The 21,623-nt window shown below is 31.2% G+C and overlaps 2 protein-coding genes across 5 annotated transcripts; one reads left to right on the top strand and one right to left on the bottom strand.

The window, feature by feature from the left end:
- The first annotated feature begins 2,916 nt into the window (after positions 1-2,916).
- LOC130446052 (aspartate aminotransferase, cytoplasmic) lies at positions 2,917-14,206 on the top strand. The gene is made up of 8 exons (XM_056782063.1): positions 2,917-3,258; positions 5,120-5,301; positions 5,648-5,756; positions 5,928-6,095; positions 7,358-7,558; positions 11,571-11,736; positions 13,616-13,758; positions 13,983-14,206. The coding sequence occupies exons 1-8, from the start codon at positions 3,150-3,152 to the stop codon at positions 14,129-14,131; spliced, it is 1,227 nt and encodes a 408-aa protein (XP_056638041.1). The 5' UTR covers positions 2,917-3,149; the 3' UTR covers positions 14,132-14,206.
- Positions 8,897-20,779, bottom strand: LOC130446051 (U2 small nuclear ribonucleoprotein auxiliary factor 35 kDa subunit-related protein 2). 4 transcript variants are annotated; one of them, XM_056782061.1, is made up of 9 exons: positions 19,993-20,779; positions 19,795-19,886; positions 19,588-19,742; positions 17,969-18,149; positions 17,198-17,456; positions 16,882-17,108; positions 16,064-16,184; positions 15,710-15,891; positions 8,897-9,133 (listed from the first exon to the last, which is right to left on the bottom strand). In XM_056782061.1, exons 1-9 carry the CDS (start codon positions 19,998-20,000, stop codon positions 9,129-9,131), a joined length of 1,230 nt encoding a protein of 409 aa, XP_056638039.1. In that variant the 5' UTR covers positions 20,001-20,779; the 3' UTR covers positions 8,897-9,128. The 4 variants fall into 4 exon arrangements, with proteins under 4 accessions (XP_056638039.1, XP_056638038.1, XP_056638037.1 ...); XM_056782060.1 differs by lacking the exon at positions 8,897-9,133 and having other exon boundaries at positions 15,510-15,891; positions 19,993-20,090; positions 20,207-20,779; XM_056782059.1 differs by lacking the exon at positions 8,897-9,133 and having other exon boundaries at positions 15,510-15,891.
- Positions 20,780-21,623: the final 844 nt, after the last annotated feature.

Genomic DNA, 21,623 nt, shown 5'->3' with positions numbered 1-21,623 from the left:
AGATCTTTATTTTTATACACGATGGAGCTACACCGCACTTTGATAAAGGATGTCGTAAATGGTTGAGTGACCGGTAGAGGTGGATCTCCGATTCATTCGCCTCCTCGGTCATCTGATTTTAATCATTCGATAATATTAATCAAAATCGATAATATTAATAAAAATAGTGAGGTCTAAAAAATATGTATAGCTTATTATCTCTAATTCATAAAATTCCAACGTATGTTTGAACCGCTACTTTTTTGTCCTAAATTCAGCACATACCGCTGGCGATAATCATGAAATGATAAATATTGTAGGAGTGAATAACAATACAAAAGTAATATAAATAAAAAAACAGGATGCGGTAGACTAGATTTGGTACATTGACGATCTGACCTGTTTATGTTGAAACGCATGATTATAAAAGAAGGGTTGATACATTTTAGTGAATTAATAAGAAACTGTGAAGGCTAGACCTAGTGAGAATTTTGCAGCTACTATGTAAGTAGTATATCATTCCAAATAGGTTTATGGAAAATTGATGAAAGGAGTTTGATTTTCGTAATCAATTTCAAATTAAAAACTCCAGTTTACTTTGGTGCGTTAATTTTTTTTCCATGATATATGATGTTTATATCAGTATAGTTTTTCTATGTTTATAGACATATAAAAGATGCAAATAGTGTAATTCATCTTGAAAGGGTAATTTCTTATCTAGAGTTGGTTCAAGTTCCCTTGAAACTAGTTGTGGATTTAATAATTTTTAGATCACTGTCCGTGCAATTTGTTCATTTATTCATAATTAAAGCAAGATGACGTGGACCTTGCAATTTATTTTTGATCTGCAAGAATAAGAACAAATCATTGGGTTCTAAACAGGACTGTTTGGCGGATGACCCATTAATTCGATATTTTGATTTTGATTTAGGAAAACAAATGCTGATGTACCATTCAGAATTGACCGTTCTACATTGCTCTAATGGAACGTAGCAACAAGTCCAGTTATTCAGAAAAACAAGCGACCATTTGCTTCGAAGTACTTTTACTCAACTTCAAAGACCCATACAGTCGATTGTTGTTTAGTTTCGGGTTCATATACATAGATTCAAGATTCGTTACTTTTCACGCTCTTATATACGTCTTTTGAAGTATCGCGATTGAATTTTTTTAACATTTCTCTACACCGATCGACACGATCTTTTCCTTTGAGCGATTGTCAAATTATGCGGTAATCAACACGAACAAATATTTTTGATAGCTAATATTGAAGGAATGCGAGTGGAACCGGAGCCCAAGTATGCCTCAATCCCATGGTATGTCACGATCTTGCCATACCCATCAATTATTTCTCACAGATATTTGTATACAGTAATATTTTCAGGTTTTTCAAATCGTCAGTTTTTGAAATTATCTTATGGTCTAAGATCCCGATATAAAACGACCTTCGCCGAGATGTTTATTTGATGAAACTTATTTTATATTCAATTTGATGTATCAATAAATATTTTTCATTTAGGCTGCCAAACAAATTTCAGTCCAGGATATGATTGAAATAATGATTAAAAAATAAATTTTGTAAACATTTCACTGGATTGATTATTAGATTTCCATATCAATCGAAAGTTTGAATAGTATATACAAACGTTAGGCTGCCTATTCTTTTCCAGTCACAACTCTCCTTTCCAGGTATAAACAGGTATATCAATAGTGGTATTTTGCATTGGTCTGAAATAAAGTTAAATGAAAATGAAGATTATTTAATTATGAACAGTTTAGAATTGCCTGGGAAGAATTTACAGCAAGTATGTATGGTATCAATAACTGCACTGAAGTGAATCATGCGAGAAAGAAGACAGCAGTTTTTTATAAAAATAAAAGGCTCTGACTCCAACTCCATACCACCATGCTGGATATCAACTCAAAAACTTTTACGAACTATTTTCGTAAATTCCATGTCGCTAAATACAACGGATCCATTTTGCGTCAAATTTCAGCCTAAGAACTGTGGTTGGTTCTTGGATAAATATTTAAAACCAGTAGGATTCATTGGGGATCATACACCTCTAATAGTAGGAGGCATTGTTAAAATAACCAAACCGGAGAGTCATGACGAAGAAGGTTCAGAAGTTAGAGATCACAGTTTCATGTCCGATGATTTTAAACCTGTTTAGTTTTTGAAATTTTGAAAAATTTTTTTATTATTAATTAATCATATTCTGGACTGAAATTTGCTAGGCAATCTATGTGCAATATATTTATTAACATATTAAATTGAATATAAAATAGGTTTCATCAAATAAACATATCGGTAAAGGTCGTTTTCTATCGTACTAGAAACCTACGTTACCTTAAGTTTCCAATGGTCGCTATACAAACCTAGCGTGTATCATATATGAACTGATATAAGCGCTAAATACCTTAAAGTGTCAAAACATTGTTGTAAACTGTGGGAATTTCTGGAAATGGAAGTGTGTTCACATTGAGCATACTGTTCACGTCATTACAACACCAACAATGACTTTACCTGAAGATGATAATTTGGTTATCGAAACGAATGTCAGAATGTGTAATTGTGAGTGTTGGTTTAGTGGTTGCATAAGCCGAGTTTGAAAAATAAGGCCAACTATAATAGGACCTGTGAGCACTACATAATGTCTTTCTGTGATCTCTTTAAAACCCAGAATGGTAAAGTGAAAACTGATATTAAAAATTATAATTCGTTTTATATATAATTATTATAATTCAAAAATTTAATTATTTCATTGTTTCACATAATTTGAACATTCATTGTTAGCTAAATTAAACACGTTTATTTGCAATAAAATCTAGGTCAGTATTATGCAGTATGAAGACTACAGCATTATACAATTTAAAATACGCAAATTATAAGAAAACAGCTTGATAAGATAAAACGATAACTCGATTATTTGTCATTACATCGATTATAATCATTCGACATTCGCACCTTCTGTAAATATCGTTCACTCTTATTTTTTTTACATTTTTATTGACATTTTTTGACCTTTTGAGAAGGTCAAAGAGGTTATAATAAACATTGCTATAATTTAAGATATTTCTTAGTTATTGCTAATCGTTGAACGAACATCGTGTACAGGTTTTTACCCATATTTTTTTATTAAAGGTTTATCATACAAGTACCAGAAAAAATGTCTTTATTCAATGAAGTTGAATTGGGTCCTCCAGTAGAAGTATTTGCTCTAACTAAAGCATTTAATGAAGATACTTATGATAAGAAAGTTAATCTTGGAGTTGGAGGTAAGTTACATATTGTATATAATATTTAACCTCAAAGTTCAAGTTGGAATAGTAATAAATCAATTATGATATAATTATATAATAATAGAAAAAATTGTATAAGAAATTATTATAATATTACACCTTGCCGTCTAATTTTTAAAATGATTTATTATTAATATCGCCCGGTTTATTCAATGATTGAATATAATTTTTGAAATCTAGTTAAACACTAAATAAAGCAGGATTTGGACTCTATTAGATCGCAGTCTTAAATATATTGTCTATTACCAACAGTATTTAAAATTCTACATTATATTAAATTATTTACTATAATAATACCCCCAAAACAATGATATGCATGCAAAAGATAGAAATAAGTTTCTCACAATGTATAATATACATTATATATAGATATTGTTAGTTACATAACTAAATAGAGAAAAATTAGTTTAATCCAACTTATATCACAAACTGGTCGTGAGATGTAATAGAAACCATAGTTATTTTTATTAGACTATTGAGCTTTACAATACCACATAATTTTGCAAAACAGTTGAAAAAAAGTTGATAGACTTAATCATAACTAAACTTCATTCCCGAAACATATATATTCGTAATTATAACATTTTCTTTTGTTTCCAATGTTTTTCAATAAATGATAGCAATTTTAAAAAAACCATATAACAATATTTGAACTTTATAGAAACAATTACACTCAACAATCACTCTATTATGCATTATTTATAGATATTTATATAACTATGATAATTACATGTGTTAATATTATAAGGGTTATCAACATTAGAGGTAATATTGAAATTATAATTAGACCAGTATCTACATATTAATTTCACCACATCTAAATCTGTAAGTTTTGTTTTGTACAAATTTTCTATGTATCCCTTTATCTACCTCTTACTCCAAGAAAGAAAAGGAATCAGATTTAATTATATAATATTTGTCATTATGTCTATGTTAACTCTAGTTCTTGAAAAGTATTAATTTGTATCTTCTTTAATAATTATGTTTTTTGGTCTAGTCTAGAGCTACTTATGTATTTTCTTTTGTGGAAAGTAATAAAACTAATACAAATTGTTGACTAAAGCAATGAATAATTGTTCCAGAGCCACTCCATTTTTGAAATTATTAACTAATTTATATGTCTTGACTAAACTGACAATTTAGATTAGATGAACTAACATTTGGAGCTATTAATCTATTGTGTACCCCGGACTGTTCACCTGTCAGGTAACAACGACTTTGCAAAGTGAGTTACTTGTCTGGGGGCTATGCAGCTAACCTATTCGGACTGTGCAGATAACAATTAATGAGTAGTCCCTTTATAGATTCACTAATGTTATAATCATTCCGCATAATTTTCATTACTTATTTCTATTTCTTCAGTATGAAGCAAAAAGACATACTAATTTTACATGACAATTGTTGTCATAATAAAATACAAGGATGATGTTATTGTCAAAACTGCCTACATAATAATCCTGAATCTTTTCCAAAAGTAAAGAAATTGTTACATAAGTGATCAAAATGTCCCAAAACAAGCTATTTTTGGTTGCATTTGACTAGATTGGGACTTTCAATTTAATAAATCATACCATATTGGTTCCAAAAATATTATCCTTAAATTACTGATGTTTTATTTGTTATGCAAGTTAAAAATAATAAAGATAATTGAAACTTTTCCATCAAAACTATCTCAATTTAGTTATTTTATAGAGCAATCGGTGGTAAAATAAGCATTTTCAAAGTTTAGTTAATAATTTATTTCAGATTACTTTGAAAACAATGTTCAATTTTCTCACCATCATCATCTACTATTATTCTAGAAATGTGCTTGTAAAAAAATATTGTTTTATCGTAGCATATAGAACTGCCGAAGGCAAACCATGGGTCCTTCCAGTTGTTAGAATAGCCGAGAAAGCCTTAGCTAATGATGAATCGTTAAACAAAGAATACCTCCCAATCTTAGGATTGGAGGCATTCAGTTCAGCAGCTACAACCATGTTATTAGGACAAGATGCTGAAGTAGTTCGAGAAAACAAGGTAAAAATTCTGTTTTTTTTTATTTAGTAGGAGTGGGAATTCAGTGAAACAGATAAGTTTATTATAATTTATTCTGACATTATACTGAAATATACCGAGTGAACAAATAAGGCAAATTTGTTTTTTCAATATATTTTCAATTACGTCCTCTTGTGGGGAACCCAACATCATAGAAATCATGTTTTTCGGGGCCGCTTTTTTTATTATTATTTGCCCTGAAACTGTAATATATTCTAGTTCTGAGATATGGCAGACGGCCGATCTTAATTGCCTCTACTGGTAAGATTGATATTACTATTTCCTGTAAAAAAAAATTCAATAAAATATGTTGATGAATTTATTTCAGGCTTTTGGTATTCAAAGTCTATCTGGCACAGGAGCATTAAGAGTGGGAGCAGAATTTCTTGCACGAGTATTAGGAAAAAAGATCTTTTACTATTCTGAACCAACTTGGGGTACGATAATTAATATTATAGATCATAATATAAATTGATATATAGGTTATTGAAATAGATTAATCAAATATTATATATTTATTATTCTATGATACTTTTGAGTAACTAGATATAATTAGATTATATTTTGTTGCAAGTCTTACAATTAATCCAAATATAATTATTTTTTAGAAAACCACAAGTTGCTTTTTAAAAATGCAGGATTCGAAGAAGGTCGTAGCTACCGTTATTGGGACAATGCCACACGTGGTTTTGATTTTGCTGGTATGATGGAGGATTTAAGAAATGCTCCAAAAGATTCTGTAATAATTTTACACGCTTGTGCCCACAATCCCACAGGTACATTATAATGGATTTTATTTAGTACAATTAGAATTACAATATTCTATGAGCTAATCTGATGGCTCGAAGGCTACTACTCTGAGTTAGCATAATAAGATTGCATCAGTTGCTGGATTCTCCTTAATTCCCACTTGATTCGAGTTGATTCTTTTCTACAATAGTCATCTACCCTACTGTTGAGTAAACTGGCCTTGTAATCTCGACTGTTATTGGGTTCAAATAATGGGTGATTTTCTATTCTGTTATGGTGTTTTTTACTTATGATTTTGATGGCATCTTTCACAAATGTTATCCCAATATATTCACCCAGTATTTAGTTCAATACCAGGGTGTGATGGTGCGCATACATTGACTTTCAAATGGTTCCTTTGTATGATTTCCTTGCTAGCCTCTTTCTATTCCATATATTTATATTGGTTTGATGATCAGTGATGGATTTACAGTTTGGCATCTTGTAAGTTATTCATCTTCGGCTGTCTCTACTAACCTCTAAAATTCGATACCTCAGCTCACAATTATTTAATTTACATTTTTTATCAAAAAAATTCCAGCTTTATAATTTAAATAAGGAAAAGATGAATCGTGTACCACTTTTAAAATGAGGTAAGGTATGTACTAAAACAATTCATGACTTATATGAATAAAGCTTACACAAGGAATAATGTTGACACATAATTTTTATTCCTATAACATTTCAACAACAATGAAATGAATATGTTCTTAATTATCTGTTGGCATTATAGTTTAACTTAATTATATCCACTCGTTTTCCCGGATAGCTCTATCTTTCCTGATCTGTTCAATCCCATCCTTCCAGGTTCTTTAGGGTCTTCTGCAATTGATAGATCAAAGGTTTCTTTGGCCTCCTTTTTAGCTCCATCTTCACCGCGTGTCCGTACCAGATCAGTTGTTTAGTCTGTATTCTCTCCCAAAGTCGTGTATACTTGACTTGTTCATCGTATATCTTCATTTCGTATATACTCAGCACGTTCTTCTCAAGTATATGTTTTTATTAACCTTCCATCGATTAGAGGCCTCCACCTTCAATCAACACAATATCTCGAAGTTTTATGCATTTCCTTTGATATTCAAGTTGCTACAGTATAACTAAAAATAAAGCTTTTTGATAAGTAACGTCTAAGGTCTAAGTAACGTGCTCAATATAAATATTATCAACGATTCCACAAATTTCAACTTATGCAAAATATGTTGAGCGCATAATACTTATTAAGTGCTCTATTACATTACGCTATTTTCAGGAACGGATCCCACTCCAGAACAATGGACTGAAATCGCTGAAGTTATTAAAGAGAGGCAATTGTTCCCATTCTTCGATTGCGCTTACCAAGGCTTTGCTTCCGGTAATTTGGTGAAAGATGCAGCAGTTGTGAGAAAGTTTGCAGCTGAAGGGTTTGAATTTTTCTGCGCTCAGAGTTTTGCCAAGAACTTCGGTCTTTATAGTATGTATTATTCATCATTAATGAATATCAAGGTACTGGATGTTTTCATAATTTATGTTTTTTTTTCATATTTCGTGGTTCGTTAACGCAGTTATATTTTTTTATCATATTGATGACCTTTTATTCTATTTTCTAAATACTAAGATGTCTGTCCTATGTATTGGATGTTAGATAATTTTTTATATCAATATCGATATAATATGTAGATAATGTATATAAATCAATTTCATTACCATTAAATGTTTATAAATCAATTTTATTATCATTATGAGCTATTCAAACTCTATATACAAAATTTTTATATACTTATATATGTATCATTGAAATTGATCCATTCATTATTCACAGAATTTCATTCTTACTATTGAAATCATATTTGTATATTCTATGAATATACATATGGATGCCACTCCTTACTTTGAATAATACTCTATGTACCCAGGTCTTGCCATTCTTGATATATATCACTTTTTATGGAAACCGAAAGTTGGCGTAGAAGATTGATGCTGATGAATCAATTTAATTTAGATAAGTTGGCAAAATTAATTCAGGATAACTTGACCTATAAATCGTGATATTTCTTGGTCTATTATTTTATAATAGTGTTAGAATATTGGAGATAAAAAACACGCTGTATATTTTCAACGCATTAAATAACACTTAAAGATTTCTACCATAGTGCATAAGGGTTCCTTATAGCTGTCTCTAAACATGTTAATGTTGTGTAATTTTTCATCAAGGCACCTCATGTCAATTTTGGACCTCAATGGTACCGTTTCCTGTAAAATAGATTGTAACTAACATTTTTTAAAATTTCGGGTGTAACTGTAGCAAACACGTACCTAATTCTAATTTTTATATTATAAATAGTACTATACACAATATTTTTTTCATGTTCCCTTAAAAATAAAACCATCAAAGTCAGATCTAGAAATCTGGGTAGCTAGATGCGTGGACCTCCTCTTTTCATTCATCTATTTAAATAATTTTACAATTAATTAAAAATGCGAATATTTTCGTCATAATTAATCATCAAAATGTATATATTAAGCTGTTACAAATTTTTGTCAACTTTTGCTACAGTGTATACCACAATGAGCTGAGTCAACGATTATATTGGATACTATTTGCAATATTTTTCATTTTAATTGAATTATTTTCATTCTTTTACGACTTACCGATTTTATCAGAAATGAATCTGAGCTTTTTCTAATTGCATTTTTAGAATTTATGATAAATTTAAATTTTCTCAAAAGCAGTATATCATAAAAAATTAAATTCTTTTGAAAACTAAGGGAATTGGGTCAGAGTATTACCACAATTTAAATAAATGACAACTACAACTTCACAAATATTTATTGTTTCAAAAAAATATGCTCAGAAATTGTGTAAAACATTTTGCCATTTTTTCTCGAAAAAAAAAAATAGGAAAACTTCATATGATTGCTATTTCAAAAATGTTTTCGAAATAGCTAATTTCCAACCACCTAATAATTTTCATGAATAATTTTAGAAAACTTCATGAATTGAATGATACAAATTCTGGTTGCTTTTTCTTGATTAACTTTGTTTAATCTAAAAAAAAGAAAATCAGATTTTAATATTGAGTCCGTTCATCGAAATATAGCCTATAAACTATTTCTATGATAGTTAAATAGATCATATTTTTTTCATCTTATGCGCTTTTGTTTTGGGTCATTAATGAATTTATCCTCTTATTCATACGAGGGCGATTTAACGGAAGAGTCACATTTCGATAAAAAAAATACTTGACTGTAAAAAATGTGACGACTTTTTTGACCGCAGAACCGTTTTTTTGTTTTCTTGGAAGCAAGTTACGTGAATAAAGCCCACTGTTTCAACCGTATCTTTTTTCAGGTGTATGTTATGCCCAAATTTCATTTACTGTGACATATTGACAGAAAAATTTACTTGGATTACGTTTAAAGATACATAAACGTTCATTTGAACTTTTAATACGACGGAGCTTTTGGTCAGCATTAAGCAATCGCGGCAATATTTTTGCAAATAGTACTGATAAGGACTGTGAAGTCGGTTCTGTCCTAATATTATTTATCGATGCTAAAGTTTGGCGGATGCGCCGGGTATTTTAATTGTAGGTTTATTTACCTTTTTTTGTCACTATTTTTTATCGAGACAATTTCTAAGAATTAGATATATAAAGATTTTAACAATCCGAATGTTCCAGAAGGTGGTTAACACGGTTAACTATTCACCAATACTTAACACTAATTTATTTAAATACTTTTCACTATACCGATGTGTTTATTATGACCATCAAATTGTTTTCTAAATCCGTCTGACTGTTAGCGATTCGCTTTTATATACTCTTACTTTCCAGAATGTTTGATTTCCTAGAAATCTGTAATTTACTGTAAAGGAACAAAAACGCAACCTTCGAAGTTTTCTTTATAAAAACGGTCATAAATATGTAAATAGACAAATAAACTGACCTCCCAGACCATACAAAAAGTACCAGGCGCATTCGTCAATATTTAAATTTGATTAATATATTGGAACAAGACCGACTTCTCGGACTATATCAGTGGACGAGTTCACAACGATAAGTAAATTACGTAAGTAAGATAAACCGTGTGTATGAATTTATCCCTTCCATTTTGTGATTAAAGACATTATGATACGTAACTTTTTTTCGGTCCCTTTTTTTTCCACGCAACAAACATTTTTCAATCAACACTAGAAATCCTTTCTCTCCATATTTACCTAACAATGAAAACAATTTTTCTATACCTTTCGAAATGGATTAGCCACCTGCCGATCCACTCGCTTCGACTTTTGACAATGAATCTCGAGCCACCGTGTTTGGCTGGTTTTCCAAATCAATCGTGGTCGCTCTTCGCTACCGATTGATTGTGCTAGAAAACATCTATTCTATGCGTAAACTGATATTCCAAGATCATCAGGTGACATACCGTGAGATTGAAGCATACTTGGGCATTAATTCTACTTGCATGCATTCAATATTGCATGAAAATTTGGCTGTCAAAAAGATTTGTTCGCGTTGGATAGATACCGCATAACTTGACAATCTCTCAAAAAAAGCTCGTGTCGATTGGTGCGAAGAAATGCCGAAAAAATTCATTCGCAGTGCTTCAAAAAACTTCGTGACCGATCTATGCATATGATTCCCAAACAACAATCGACAGTATGGGTCTTTAAAGACGGGCCAAATCTTACAAAAGTTGTTCGCGCAGTTTTTCAGAATAACTGGACATGTCACCACCGTAGCAACGTAAACCAATTACAGAAGACGAATCATTCTCCACCACGACAATACCTCTTACATTTTACACATCGGTTCAATTGAAAACGTTTTTGAACAGTCTTTGTTTGGCACTCAATGACTTCTTCTTATTCCCGCAGATGTATGTATGTATGGATTTGGGGTCTCGTATACACTGCGAACCAAAGAATCTATTGTGTCCCTCTTTTTTATTGAGATACTGGAGAACCCAGTGTTTACAGCTGATCCATCAACCCACTCCATTTAAAAAATCTAGAATGTGGGATGACTTTAATTGTCTCTTGGTCTTCTATTTCATACGCATCACATTCAACCTTCCGTCTCTGAAGAGGATAACTTTGTTATCGAAACGCGCATCAGTCAGTGTAATAGTGAGTGTTGGTGTAAACGTTGTTTTCAGTATGAAGTAGCGGTTGATGCGTTCAAATCACATGTTTCGGAGGTACCTCAATTGTAATGGGAAAAATTCTTCGACAATTCGTTCAAACGCACGCAAAAGTATATTGAGAATATTTTCAAAAAAAAATCATAAATATTTGTTTTTACTGTTTATCTCCAAACTTGAGTAGTAACTCTCGTATGAGTATTAAACACAATCTATTTGTCAGATTTATCTAAAATTTTGACAATCTAGCCAAAGTGTTCCGTTAAGCCGCTTTCGTAGGATATTACAGCAACATTATATAAACTTATGTTGGTTGTATTAATATTTGATATTATTCCTAGACGAGCGTGTTGGCAACTTGACTGTCGTAGTAAATAATGCTGATTTAGTGCCTGCTGTTAAATCACAACTTACTCTAGTAGTAAGAGGAATGTACTCAAATCCACCAAGTCACGGTGCTAAAATTGTAGCTTATGTACTCAACAATCCCGATTTGTATAACCAGTGGTAGGTATTTTGATATGTATATGAATTTATATTGTATTTTACAGGATGTTTACACGGAACGAGACTTGAGCCTGAATCCATATGTAATGATTTTGTTTACCTCATTCTATAACTTCACTATTAGAAATTGAGAAGTTGTTTGCTCTTTTATTAACATTGCTTTTACTCTTAATCTTCTATAAACTTTTTTAGAGTCTATATTAGCTTTCTGTTTCTCAAAAACATACTTTTAGAACTTATATACAAGCTTTGTTACTTAATATCATGTCATTATAATAACTTTTCACTTCTTAAACTTTTTTATGTTTTTCGTGATGATTTGTCTTGATATTTTGATAAAGACCTAAGTAAGTCAAATTTTTACCTGTTTTCTTAAACTGATTTTCTTTGATAAGAGATCTAAAAACATGATAAATAATCACGAAAAAAGTCATTAAAATATACACCTATTCATAGGTTAAGGATATTTCTAAATCGTATTTGGAACTAAATCAATTTATTTGAAATTATTCATCGAAATTTGCCATCACTAGAGAAAAAAATCAATGAATTTCATTTTGATGTTACTTTTTGGAAATTTTTTACTTGACATTTTGGATTATTTTTGGAATCGTTGGTGACTTTCATACTGAACACACTATTTTCACTACTGCTACACCAACACTGAAGACGATAACTTGGTTATCGAAACACTTGTCAGACAGTGTAATTGTGAGTGTTGGTGAAGTGGTAGTGTAAACAGTGTGTTCAATAGGTCCGTAATAAGCAGCCGGACCTACAAAAATTTTTATAAGGATTTGGTTAAATTCAATGATTACTTCAAATAATTAACCATCGGAGAGTTTCTCAGGTTATTGGGATATTCGTAGCGTGCTCAACATAAATGGATTTCGCATCCCATATTATCATTTCGAGAATACTTAATCGAATCCAAGAAACTGTTGGCGAAAGATAAAAAACATGGAAACATGGTAGGACAGATATATAGGAATCAACTGACAGACAAATATGGAGGGTAGATGTAAGAACTCTCTCCGTTTGTAAAATTGTTCGTAGTATAACAAAACTTGAAGATGGCGCTACGGTATCAAAATCAAAGCGTCGAAAGTTGTTATATTACAAGAAAATGAAAAGGTATCTCTTCGTTTACAAATGTAACTGTATTATCATAAATGATACAATCGTTTTCTATACCTATAAAGTATCAATTATGAATTTATCTAAGTTCATATCGTCCCCAATTTGCTATAAACTTTTGAGAATTAAACCCCATATAAGAGAATTCTCCTTACCTCTACTTTCCATATGACCAACATACTGTCACAATGTGAGGCCGCTGTAGGCTCCCACGTCATTTTTACTAATAATAATGGTGCTGCGATGATTTTTGAAGAAATAGAGAAATCATCTACCGCTTCCACCTAGGTCGCCTGATCTGATTCTCATAGATCATGCTTAGGATCAGTTATTGAAATTGAAATAGCAAAAAATGTATCAAGATAACTTGGTTGAAAGTTAGCCGAGATGTGATATATTCAAATGGGAGTTACACAACTGTTGTTTAAACATTCTTTTTATTAAATTCTTCGATAATTTTGTTTTATTATTCTATAATGACCCTATTTAATTTTAAGTATCTTTAAATAAGAAGAGTTTCCAAATGGAATTTAATGATAATCCTCAACTTTTAAATAGCTGTTTATATTGGTTCTTTGTGTCACATAACAATCATTTTCGCATTTTTTTAACATTGGAATATATTTTGAAAGGATATTTTAAATAAAAATTCGAAACAAAATGAATAATCTATTAAGAATATTTAGAGGATCCATTCAACTATATACTGCGAATAATTATAACTATTATTTTATATTGTTAGGCAAGATCACATTACCACTATGTCTTCAAGAATAATTGATATGAGAAACCAGTTAAGAAACGCACTTGAGGAACTGCGAACCCCAGGGGATTGGAGCCATCTTACCAAACACATTGGCATGTTCTCGTATACTGGATTAAATGGTGCGTATAACCATTGAAACTATAAATACACTTGTGAAAAAAAAAACGATTCAAGTGACATGTTCGCGTTCAAAAGTCTCTAGCTTCCATATTTTTTCCATCAAAGAAGATGAACATTTGAGTTGAATATGTAAATGTATATCCATTTAATTTTCTCCACCTTAATGTGTTTACATAAACTGTAAACTCATGTAACCTATTAAATCAACATTTTTATGTTTCAGAAAAACAATCTGAACATATGGTGAAGAAGCACCATGTATACATGTTACGTTCTGGAAGAATCAGTATGTGTGGTTTAAACAGTAACAACGTACATTATGTTGCTAAGGCTATTTACGAAACTGTAACTTCACTGCCTAGTAAAATCTAATGATCAATGTGAGTATTAGTTGCTAAATAGTGAATGTACAGAGTAATAAAATCATTTCATAAAGTGTTAATTGTTATTTTGTACCCGTAACACATATCCTCGAGTCACATCATATATTGTGGGCTTACAACTGAACCTGACCAAGTCAAAAATTTGTAATTTGGAGTTAACAAGACCAAGTCATCAATAAGAGTGAACTGAACTACCAAAAAAAATGACCAAATCTTGTATTTAACCTTAAAAATGGATTCCTTTAAGTAGGAGTGCTGATAACGGATATTGAGACGAAAGAGCTAGAAAATCGGATAGCAAAGAAGCAGCAAAGTTACGATTGCACAAAACGATTATTAGACCTACTGTACTGTAAGGGTGTGAGTCCAGGGTACTAACCCTGAAAAGTGGTGAAAATAGTTAGGAAAAGGAAAGTACTTAGAAAAATACCGGGGACTGTGAGAATGAATAACGATTCATGGAAAAAATAACGAGACTACATAAGTAGTCAGAACCCAGAGAGTCAGGTGGTTGAGTACAAAATGTATGCAAACAGAACTGTCAAGAGAACACAAATAAAGGGAGAGGGAGGCTGACAAAGAAATAGATAGGAGAGGTCTTTATAAAATATGTGTTTCTCTTCATTATTATGTAATAACAATCATGTTACTTTTGAATGATGATTTGTGATCGTCGCCTATACTTATAGAAAAATCTTCGTTTTTAATCGCATGACATGAAAAAAATATAATTTTTACTTTTTGTATATGTTAGAGCATAAGCACCTTTTTACCTATTCTACTTATTCCTTCTTTAGTAATTTTTATCTGCATTCCCGTTTATTTATTTCGGCAGTTCTCCAGCTGCCAGGAAATCGCAAAAAAAAACATTTCTAATACATTACCACACATTATAATAGTATCACGAATTTATAATGAAGGTTATTATCCACGAAATGAAGTTCATTGCCACGAGCGGTAATGAGATTTTCAGATTTTCTGTAGCTGTATAACTAAATAAAGAAAGCACCTGACAGCAGTGATTAATGGATTCATTAATCACTGCTGTGATTAATGGCTACTATTAAGGTCGAGCAAGTAGACATGTAATGGGTATATTATAAAACAGTCGTAGATAAATATTTTTTTATGATTTACTTCACTTAATGTTTCATCTTAAATAGGCGTTGTAGATGAGGACGTTTAGAATCGAGATTTTATTAAACTTATTACAGACAGATAAAGAATTAGTTTTGGTTAGTTGCAACCGTGCAATGGAAAGAACCTTGTATAATAATGTCAAATAAAGGGCAAGATTAATCATAATATGCAATATGACATTACGAAAAACTGCATTGTCTAATAAATTGAAATAAAAAAATAATGAATAATTTTTAAATAAATTAATAATTATTTTCCCTCCTAATTGGTAACATTATTGGTTTATAGTTAGTGAATAAAATTAAATTTTATAGAATTATATTATCAGCATATACAAATAGTTATTTATGTCTATGAGTATAACATCTTTCTGAACTTCTGCTACGACCGCTACTAGATCTTGATGAACCATTTCTTGAATGCTTACTCGAACTAGACTTCCTGGATTTTTCTTTCGATTTAGAGCGGGACTTTGATCTTTTTCTTTTCATTCCATTCCTAGAATTTTTTTGCGTTTGAGCACTCGTATCCGAATCCTTTTCCCAGTCAGATTGAACACTTGGTTCGGGTGACTCTGACCATCTCCAATTTCTACTTTCTGAACAATTTCTAGAAAAAATTGCATACTACATTTTATAGGTACTACCAATACTACCAAACTGAATTTTTTTTGAGGACTAATCTTGGTAGGCATGATTTGACACAGAAAATGGTTCAATTTTTAATCTACCATTTTTTAAATTCGATCTTTGTTATTGAATCAATCCAAAAATTTTATTACCTTTTTTTATGTTCGGATTCCCTAATTTTTGCAAATGAGCTATAAGCGTTTCTTGGATTTCTAAACGGATGCAAGAAATTACAACTATTTCCTTTTGGACATCTGTTTGAGAAATGTACTCCTAAAATAGTATACACTTTATGCATAATTTGAGATAAATAATATTTTGAGTAAACTATGTAAAAAGATCCAACACCATGCAGGGACGTAACTAGAGAATATGGCACCCTTGTATTGGCCGCGCCTCCGCGAGGGGGTTTACTCCCAGCAAGAGGGAGTTCGGAACATTTATGTAATTTTGAATGCAAAATGCGTGCTTTTCTCAAACTTATCTCGATATTTCGATAAGCATCTGGTGTGAAGATGCTGATTTCTTCTAACATTAACTATTCACATCTTGATTGTACATCAGATTAAAGTATTTTGAACAATTTTCCAATGTAGGTATTTGTGCATGCACTTATCCATCCCTTGATCACAACGCCGATCTGGTGGCCACAGAGTAAGATAATTAAGCGCCCAAGGAATGAACCCATTACTTTTGTTTTAAGACCTGTATGTAAGACCGTGCTCTATACACTTGTGGTCTCCTATTAGGGCGATTCTTCAAGCAGCATTTCATGAAAGCAAATGTGGGGTTTTGAAATCAGGTATGTTATCAAAAACTTCCATCCACAACACTGCAGGAGGGCTAGAGATGCTGCGCACATACCTAGTGACTTTTCTCTTTTACTATCCAAATGAAACATTTTAAAAAATAGCCGTTGTGAGTCTGTGAGCTATTTTTCTAGTTCTGAACACATATTGACTCAACTTACCACAAACAGCAGATTTCCAATTTGGTACATTACAAAACTGTACACTCAATTGCTTGCCACCATACCACCTACCATTCAAGGCTCTAAAACATTTTAGAGCTGCACGGGTTGAACAGAACTTTACAAATACATTTCCTCTTAAATGAGCTTCATGGTTACAGCATGTTATAAACAATTCAATCTTTCCATATTTTTCGATTTCAGGTACAACATCATTATAAAATTCTCTGAAAAATAAACAATAAAACAACAGTGTGACTGTTTAATATTACTATATCAAACTTTGCATTTAAAACTAAAACACTGAAGTGCATACCTATAAAAGTCTTGTGTTTCGTGTTTTTCAAATTCCAAATTAGAATCAGTTAAATGTTCATTTTCTGTTTTTTCCAAACTGTAGTGTGAGAAAAAATTTGGTATAAGAATGGTACTACTTATTCCTGGTCGTACATGATTTCTTGAGCAAACATCAAAAAATCTGCAAGTCGAGGTCTTTTGAAAAAATGGACATAGTGGTTTATTTGGATTCGTTTCTAAAGTAGTTTTTAAATGTTCGGGGGTATCACCACCATGTTCTAAATAAAAATTCAAAAATTAGGTTTTTTAAAGTCAATAAAATATTAAAAACATATTCTGTCTAGAGATTATTTTAAAGGACAACCTCTAATTCTAAAAAAATAAATAGATATTATATTTTCCTCACAGTGCTTGAAAATGGCCAAGCTATATCAATTCATAACCAACCCCAGTATCAAAAGGAGAATTTAATTGTTGGTACAGCAAATCCAGTTTTTATAGTAATTGAAAATTGAACCAAACAGCACCAGCATCTTTGTAACAACTTCCTGCCAGTCCGAAATGAAGATATATACTCATTAAATTTTGTGGAGGAACAGATAGTCAAAGCACAGGATGAAGAGAATTTGAATTGTATGGTGAAGAATTTGAAGGAGGATTATAAGAAAATATGACTCGAAATATACTTAAAAAATACAGAATATCTAACAATGACAGTTGAAAGTGTAAATAACATAGTAGATGAAAACTTGATTCATAATTCAAATAAATGAATAAGTAAAATATTCACCTAGAAATTCTTCTACTTTGATATTTAGCAATTCTTGCTGTTTGATTTGCTGTTGTAATTTTTCTTCTTCCTGTTTCTTTTGTTCATCCCTCCTTTTCTGTTCCTCTTTCCATTCTAAGATAATTTTTTCATTTTGTTTAGCTCGTTCTTCTCTAGCAATCGCCAATTTTTTTTGAAGTTCCTGTAATAATTCAAATGAACAAAACATTGTTTATTATCTAGTTTTGCAGTAAAAAGCTAAAGTACATAAATAATGCAGAAATTACTGATAGATTGATCAAAATCATGAACCGCCAAGGAAAGAACAAAACTAAGTATGGTGCACACAGTCTGGAATAAAAGAAAACGAAATGATTAAAAAGAAATGAAAATATATATTCAGAAGCACAATAAAAAATAATAATTTTTATTCATTTATAAGTTGGTGCATACGGCTGGGCAAATTCCCAAAATACAAAAATGCCTGGGCATTTTTATATTTCTGAGAAATTATTGAATTATTGTCAGACAAGCACTTATTAATGATACTTACTGACGAGTCTAGTTTAGTGATTTTCTTATTTTTTCTTTATTTTAAATCTAATGTAATGAATCGCATTATTCTGGAACTTCATTACAGTGGATGTAGAGATTATTTGACAGTTAAAACAATCAGTAAAACACAATAAACGCAAAAAAAGTGTTGCTTTGGATTGATATAATAAGATATGTAATACTTTTGCAGAAAAAAAATAAGAAGTAAAAGTGTGACAACCAGGTAACAAGTATTAAATATTTATCAACCTAAAACAAGCATTTTGAGCTCTTTTATTTAAAGTTCTTTTTCCTTTTCAGTTAACATCAATTTTCAGTGCTTTTTAAAACAGAAATACATTTTAATCTGCAACATCTTTTCATTTTGGTATAGACTCAGGATTCAGATTCTCCCAAATCTGATTTCTCAGACCCTGAGATTTCGTCTTCATCTTAATTTTCTGTTTCTATCTTTTCTTTATTCTGCTTCATTATGTGGAAGATTTCTTTATAAATTTCCAATATCAAGCTAGATAAGTTAGTTTTGCTGCCCTGTCATATGTTAGCAGATTTCTCTTTTTATAGTGAATCCAGCAAATTGTGTTGAATGTTCTCTAAGTGACAGCAGATATTACTGGTGTCCCAAAAATGTTTTTTGTCACATTCGGTAATTCACAGGTTCCTCTTAATCCTTGCCACCATACTAAAGGATTTACTTGAAGAGGATGGAAGCTTCTGAATGAAAATTGCTTCCAAGTTATTGAACTTTGTAGTTATTGTATGAGTTTGTGACGACAATTAGATTCTGGAAATGTATCATATGGACAATTGGCATTATCAGCTCTACAATTTTTTCAATTCTCACCCAGAAAACATCATCATAGAGAATAATTTTCTTTATATCTGTCTTCAGGTATGATTGAGCTTAGTAATTACTCAAACATAGGGCATTTTAAAAGGTTTTGGTCAAATAACTAGGTATCTGCCCATTTTATGGGGCATTTGCCCGACCCTTATCACTACAGCAGCTCAGGGATAAAAAAGTACTCTAGACGTATAGATAATAACAGTATCAAGACACTGAAATGAATATATAGTGTATATACCTGAAACTGTTTTTGAGCCTCTTCTTCAATCCTTAACCATTCTCTCTCTTTTTCTTGTTGCAATTTATCCTCTTCAAATTTCTGCTGTTTTTCTGACTCATTTTTTTCTGCCAATAAAAGCTGATAGCTAGGAGAGCTTAGCAGCTTTTTCAATTCTAAAATATAATACTAAAGAAACATTCCAAAAATGATATAAACAAAACGAACCTAAAAGTTCATTTTCTTCTCTTACTCTGGCCTTTTGCTGCCTAATTCTTTTTCTTCTATATTTTTTTGCAAGTTTCCTCCATTCCGAATGTCTAGATTGATAAAATTAAGAAAATATAACCTTAAAACATAGAATAAATACCTACCAAATTATTATTACATATAAAATTTTTTTTTCTTTCTCAAAAGGATACCTACTTTCCCATTATAATAATGAATTATAAATCAAAATAATGATTTATACATCTAAGAATGTGTATATATTCCAATAGCATTACATATATGAATATCAGAACCTTAAATAAACCAAATATTAACTAAAATGAGAAATATAAAAAAACATTAAATTTATCACAAATAATCCACACCAAATAAAAATACGACAAAATAAACTTAACACGATCGCCATTACCACGTTTGCACATGCGCATAGTTGTCATTTATTAATTTGTTGATGGCAGTGAAAATAGAAAAACATTTGTGGTTATTTCAGAAACATCATTAAATCGCATTCGTTTTCACATAATATATAAATACTCAGTTATTTATATTTTAGATATAAAACAACATATTTTTAATCATGGTCAAAACACATTGTACGTTGATTTCAGTTCTTGTTTTGTAAATCGCTATGACTGTGTAGATTTATTACATTTTTTTATATATTTCGAAATCAATATCAACAATATATGTTTACTCACACAAATATTTCTCAGTACTGATGCCCCAGCGATAATTACAATAAATAAAAAAGGTCGTTTATAACAAAAAAAAGCATATATCTAATTATTATCAAAAAATACTATTATCTAACCCAAATATTGTATGGTACGTTTACAATGCAATTATTTTAATTGTTATGCATATGTTGCATAATACAGGGTAGTTTAACAAATAATTGACGACAGAACATACAAGGGAAAACTGTGGTTACTCTAATCAAACTTAAGGTTACCAACTTTCTACCCTATTAAAACGTGACAGCTCCGGGCCTACCAATGAAAAATTTTTTAGGAAAATTCACAATTTACAAATTCAACACATAACTAGTATTTATTGTTGCGTGCTACTCATCCCTCATTTCCACCTCAAAGTGGCATGGATGGATGGTACCTGGGCCCTAATGAGGTGTCGCAAACAATGCTTGCGGAAAACGTGGCAACATTCCATGGGCCCTATTGACATAAAAAGTAGAAGGAAGGCCCTCCCTCTACCCAGGGCTTCTAACCAGGAGGTCCAGGTAAAGCCTGATAATAGAGCAAGAACCCCTGGTTCTACGCCCATGGAACAACGATATGGCTCTAAAAGCCGGAAAACTGTACGTAGCGCTAAATGATCGAATCTGCAGTTGACTGTGGGTCGAGCGGGATAACCCGATACCGGCTTCACGGTAGAAGAAGAAGAACACCTGCTGGATTTAGTTGATACGGTGACCTCTCAATTTCATGATAATGTATATTTACTTCAGAGAGGCTGCTGGGTCATAAACGCTGTAAATTTTATTAATAAAAGAATCCATAGTAATATAAAATTATAGTTTAAGAACAGTAGTTGAATTCTCGAGTTTGTAATAGAATTTAGGGTTTAATCAGTAGATAGGGAGGAAACATGTGGATTTAGCAGATGTATTGAAAGAACATTAAAGCAGGCAATTCTGCCTAGGTGCGATAATATAGACCAACCACATCCTGATAATCGTATGCTGTCGTTTACTCATACGTTGCGTTGTTTTGATTGGTTTACAAACATCATGGTATTTTTATAAAAAAAATCGAGTGCACTTTTACAAACAAAAAAAGTTTTACGTTTTATAATCCGCATCTCCTATT

The sequence above is a fragment of the Diorhabda sublineata genome, chromosome 6 (genome assembly GCF_026230105.1).
Source record: "Diorhabda sublineata isolate icDioSubl1.1 chromosome 6, icDioSubl1.1, whole genome shotgun sequence".
In the NCBI taxonomy this organism is placed as follows: domain Eukaryota; kingdom Metazoa; phylum Arthropoda; class Insecta; order Coleoptera; family Chrysomelidae; genus Diorhabda; species Diorhabda sublineata.
The sequence above is the reverse complement of the archived record's forward strand: the minus strand, read 5'-3'. Positions and strand labels throughout refer to the sequence as shown.

What these genes read in the sequence shown, in the direction of transcription:
- LOC130446052 (XM_056782063.1), top strand. Translation starts at nt 3,150, where the DNA reads ATGTCTTTATTCAATGAAGTTGAATTGGGTCCTCCAGTAGAAGTATTT. An exon ending in AGTTAATCTTGGAGTTGGAG is followed by an intron (nt 3,259 to 5,119) that starts GTAAGTTACATA and finishes GTTTTATCGTAG; the next exon opens with CATATAGAACTGCCGAAGGC. An exon ending in CCCGATTTGTATAACCAGTG is followed by an intron (nt 11,737 to 13,615) that starts GTAGGTATTTTG and finishes TTATATTGTTAG; the next exon opens with GCAAGATCACATTACCACTA.
- LOC130446051 (XM_056782059.1), bottom strand. An exon ending in AGGCTCAAAAACAGTTTCAG is followed by an intron (nt 18,150 to 19,587) that starts GTATATACACTA and finishes GAATTATTACAG; the next exon opens with GAACTTCAAAAAAAATTGGC. An exon ending in CAAAGTAGAAGAATTTCTAG is followed by an intron (nt 17,457 to 17,968) that starts GTGAATATTTTA and finishes ATTTTTATTTAG; the next exon opens with AACATGGTGGTGATACCCCC.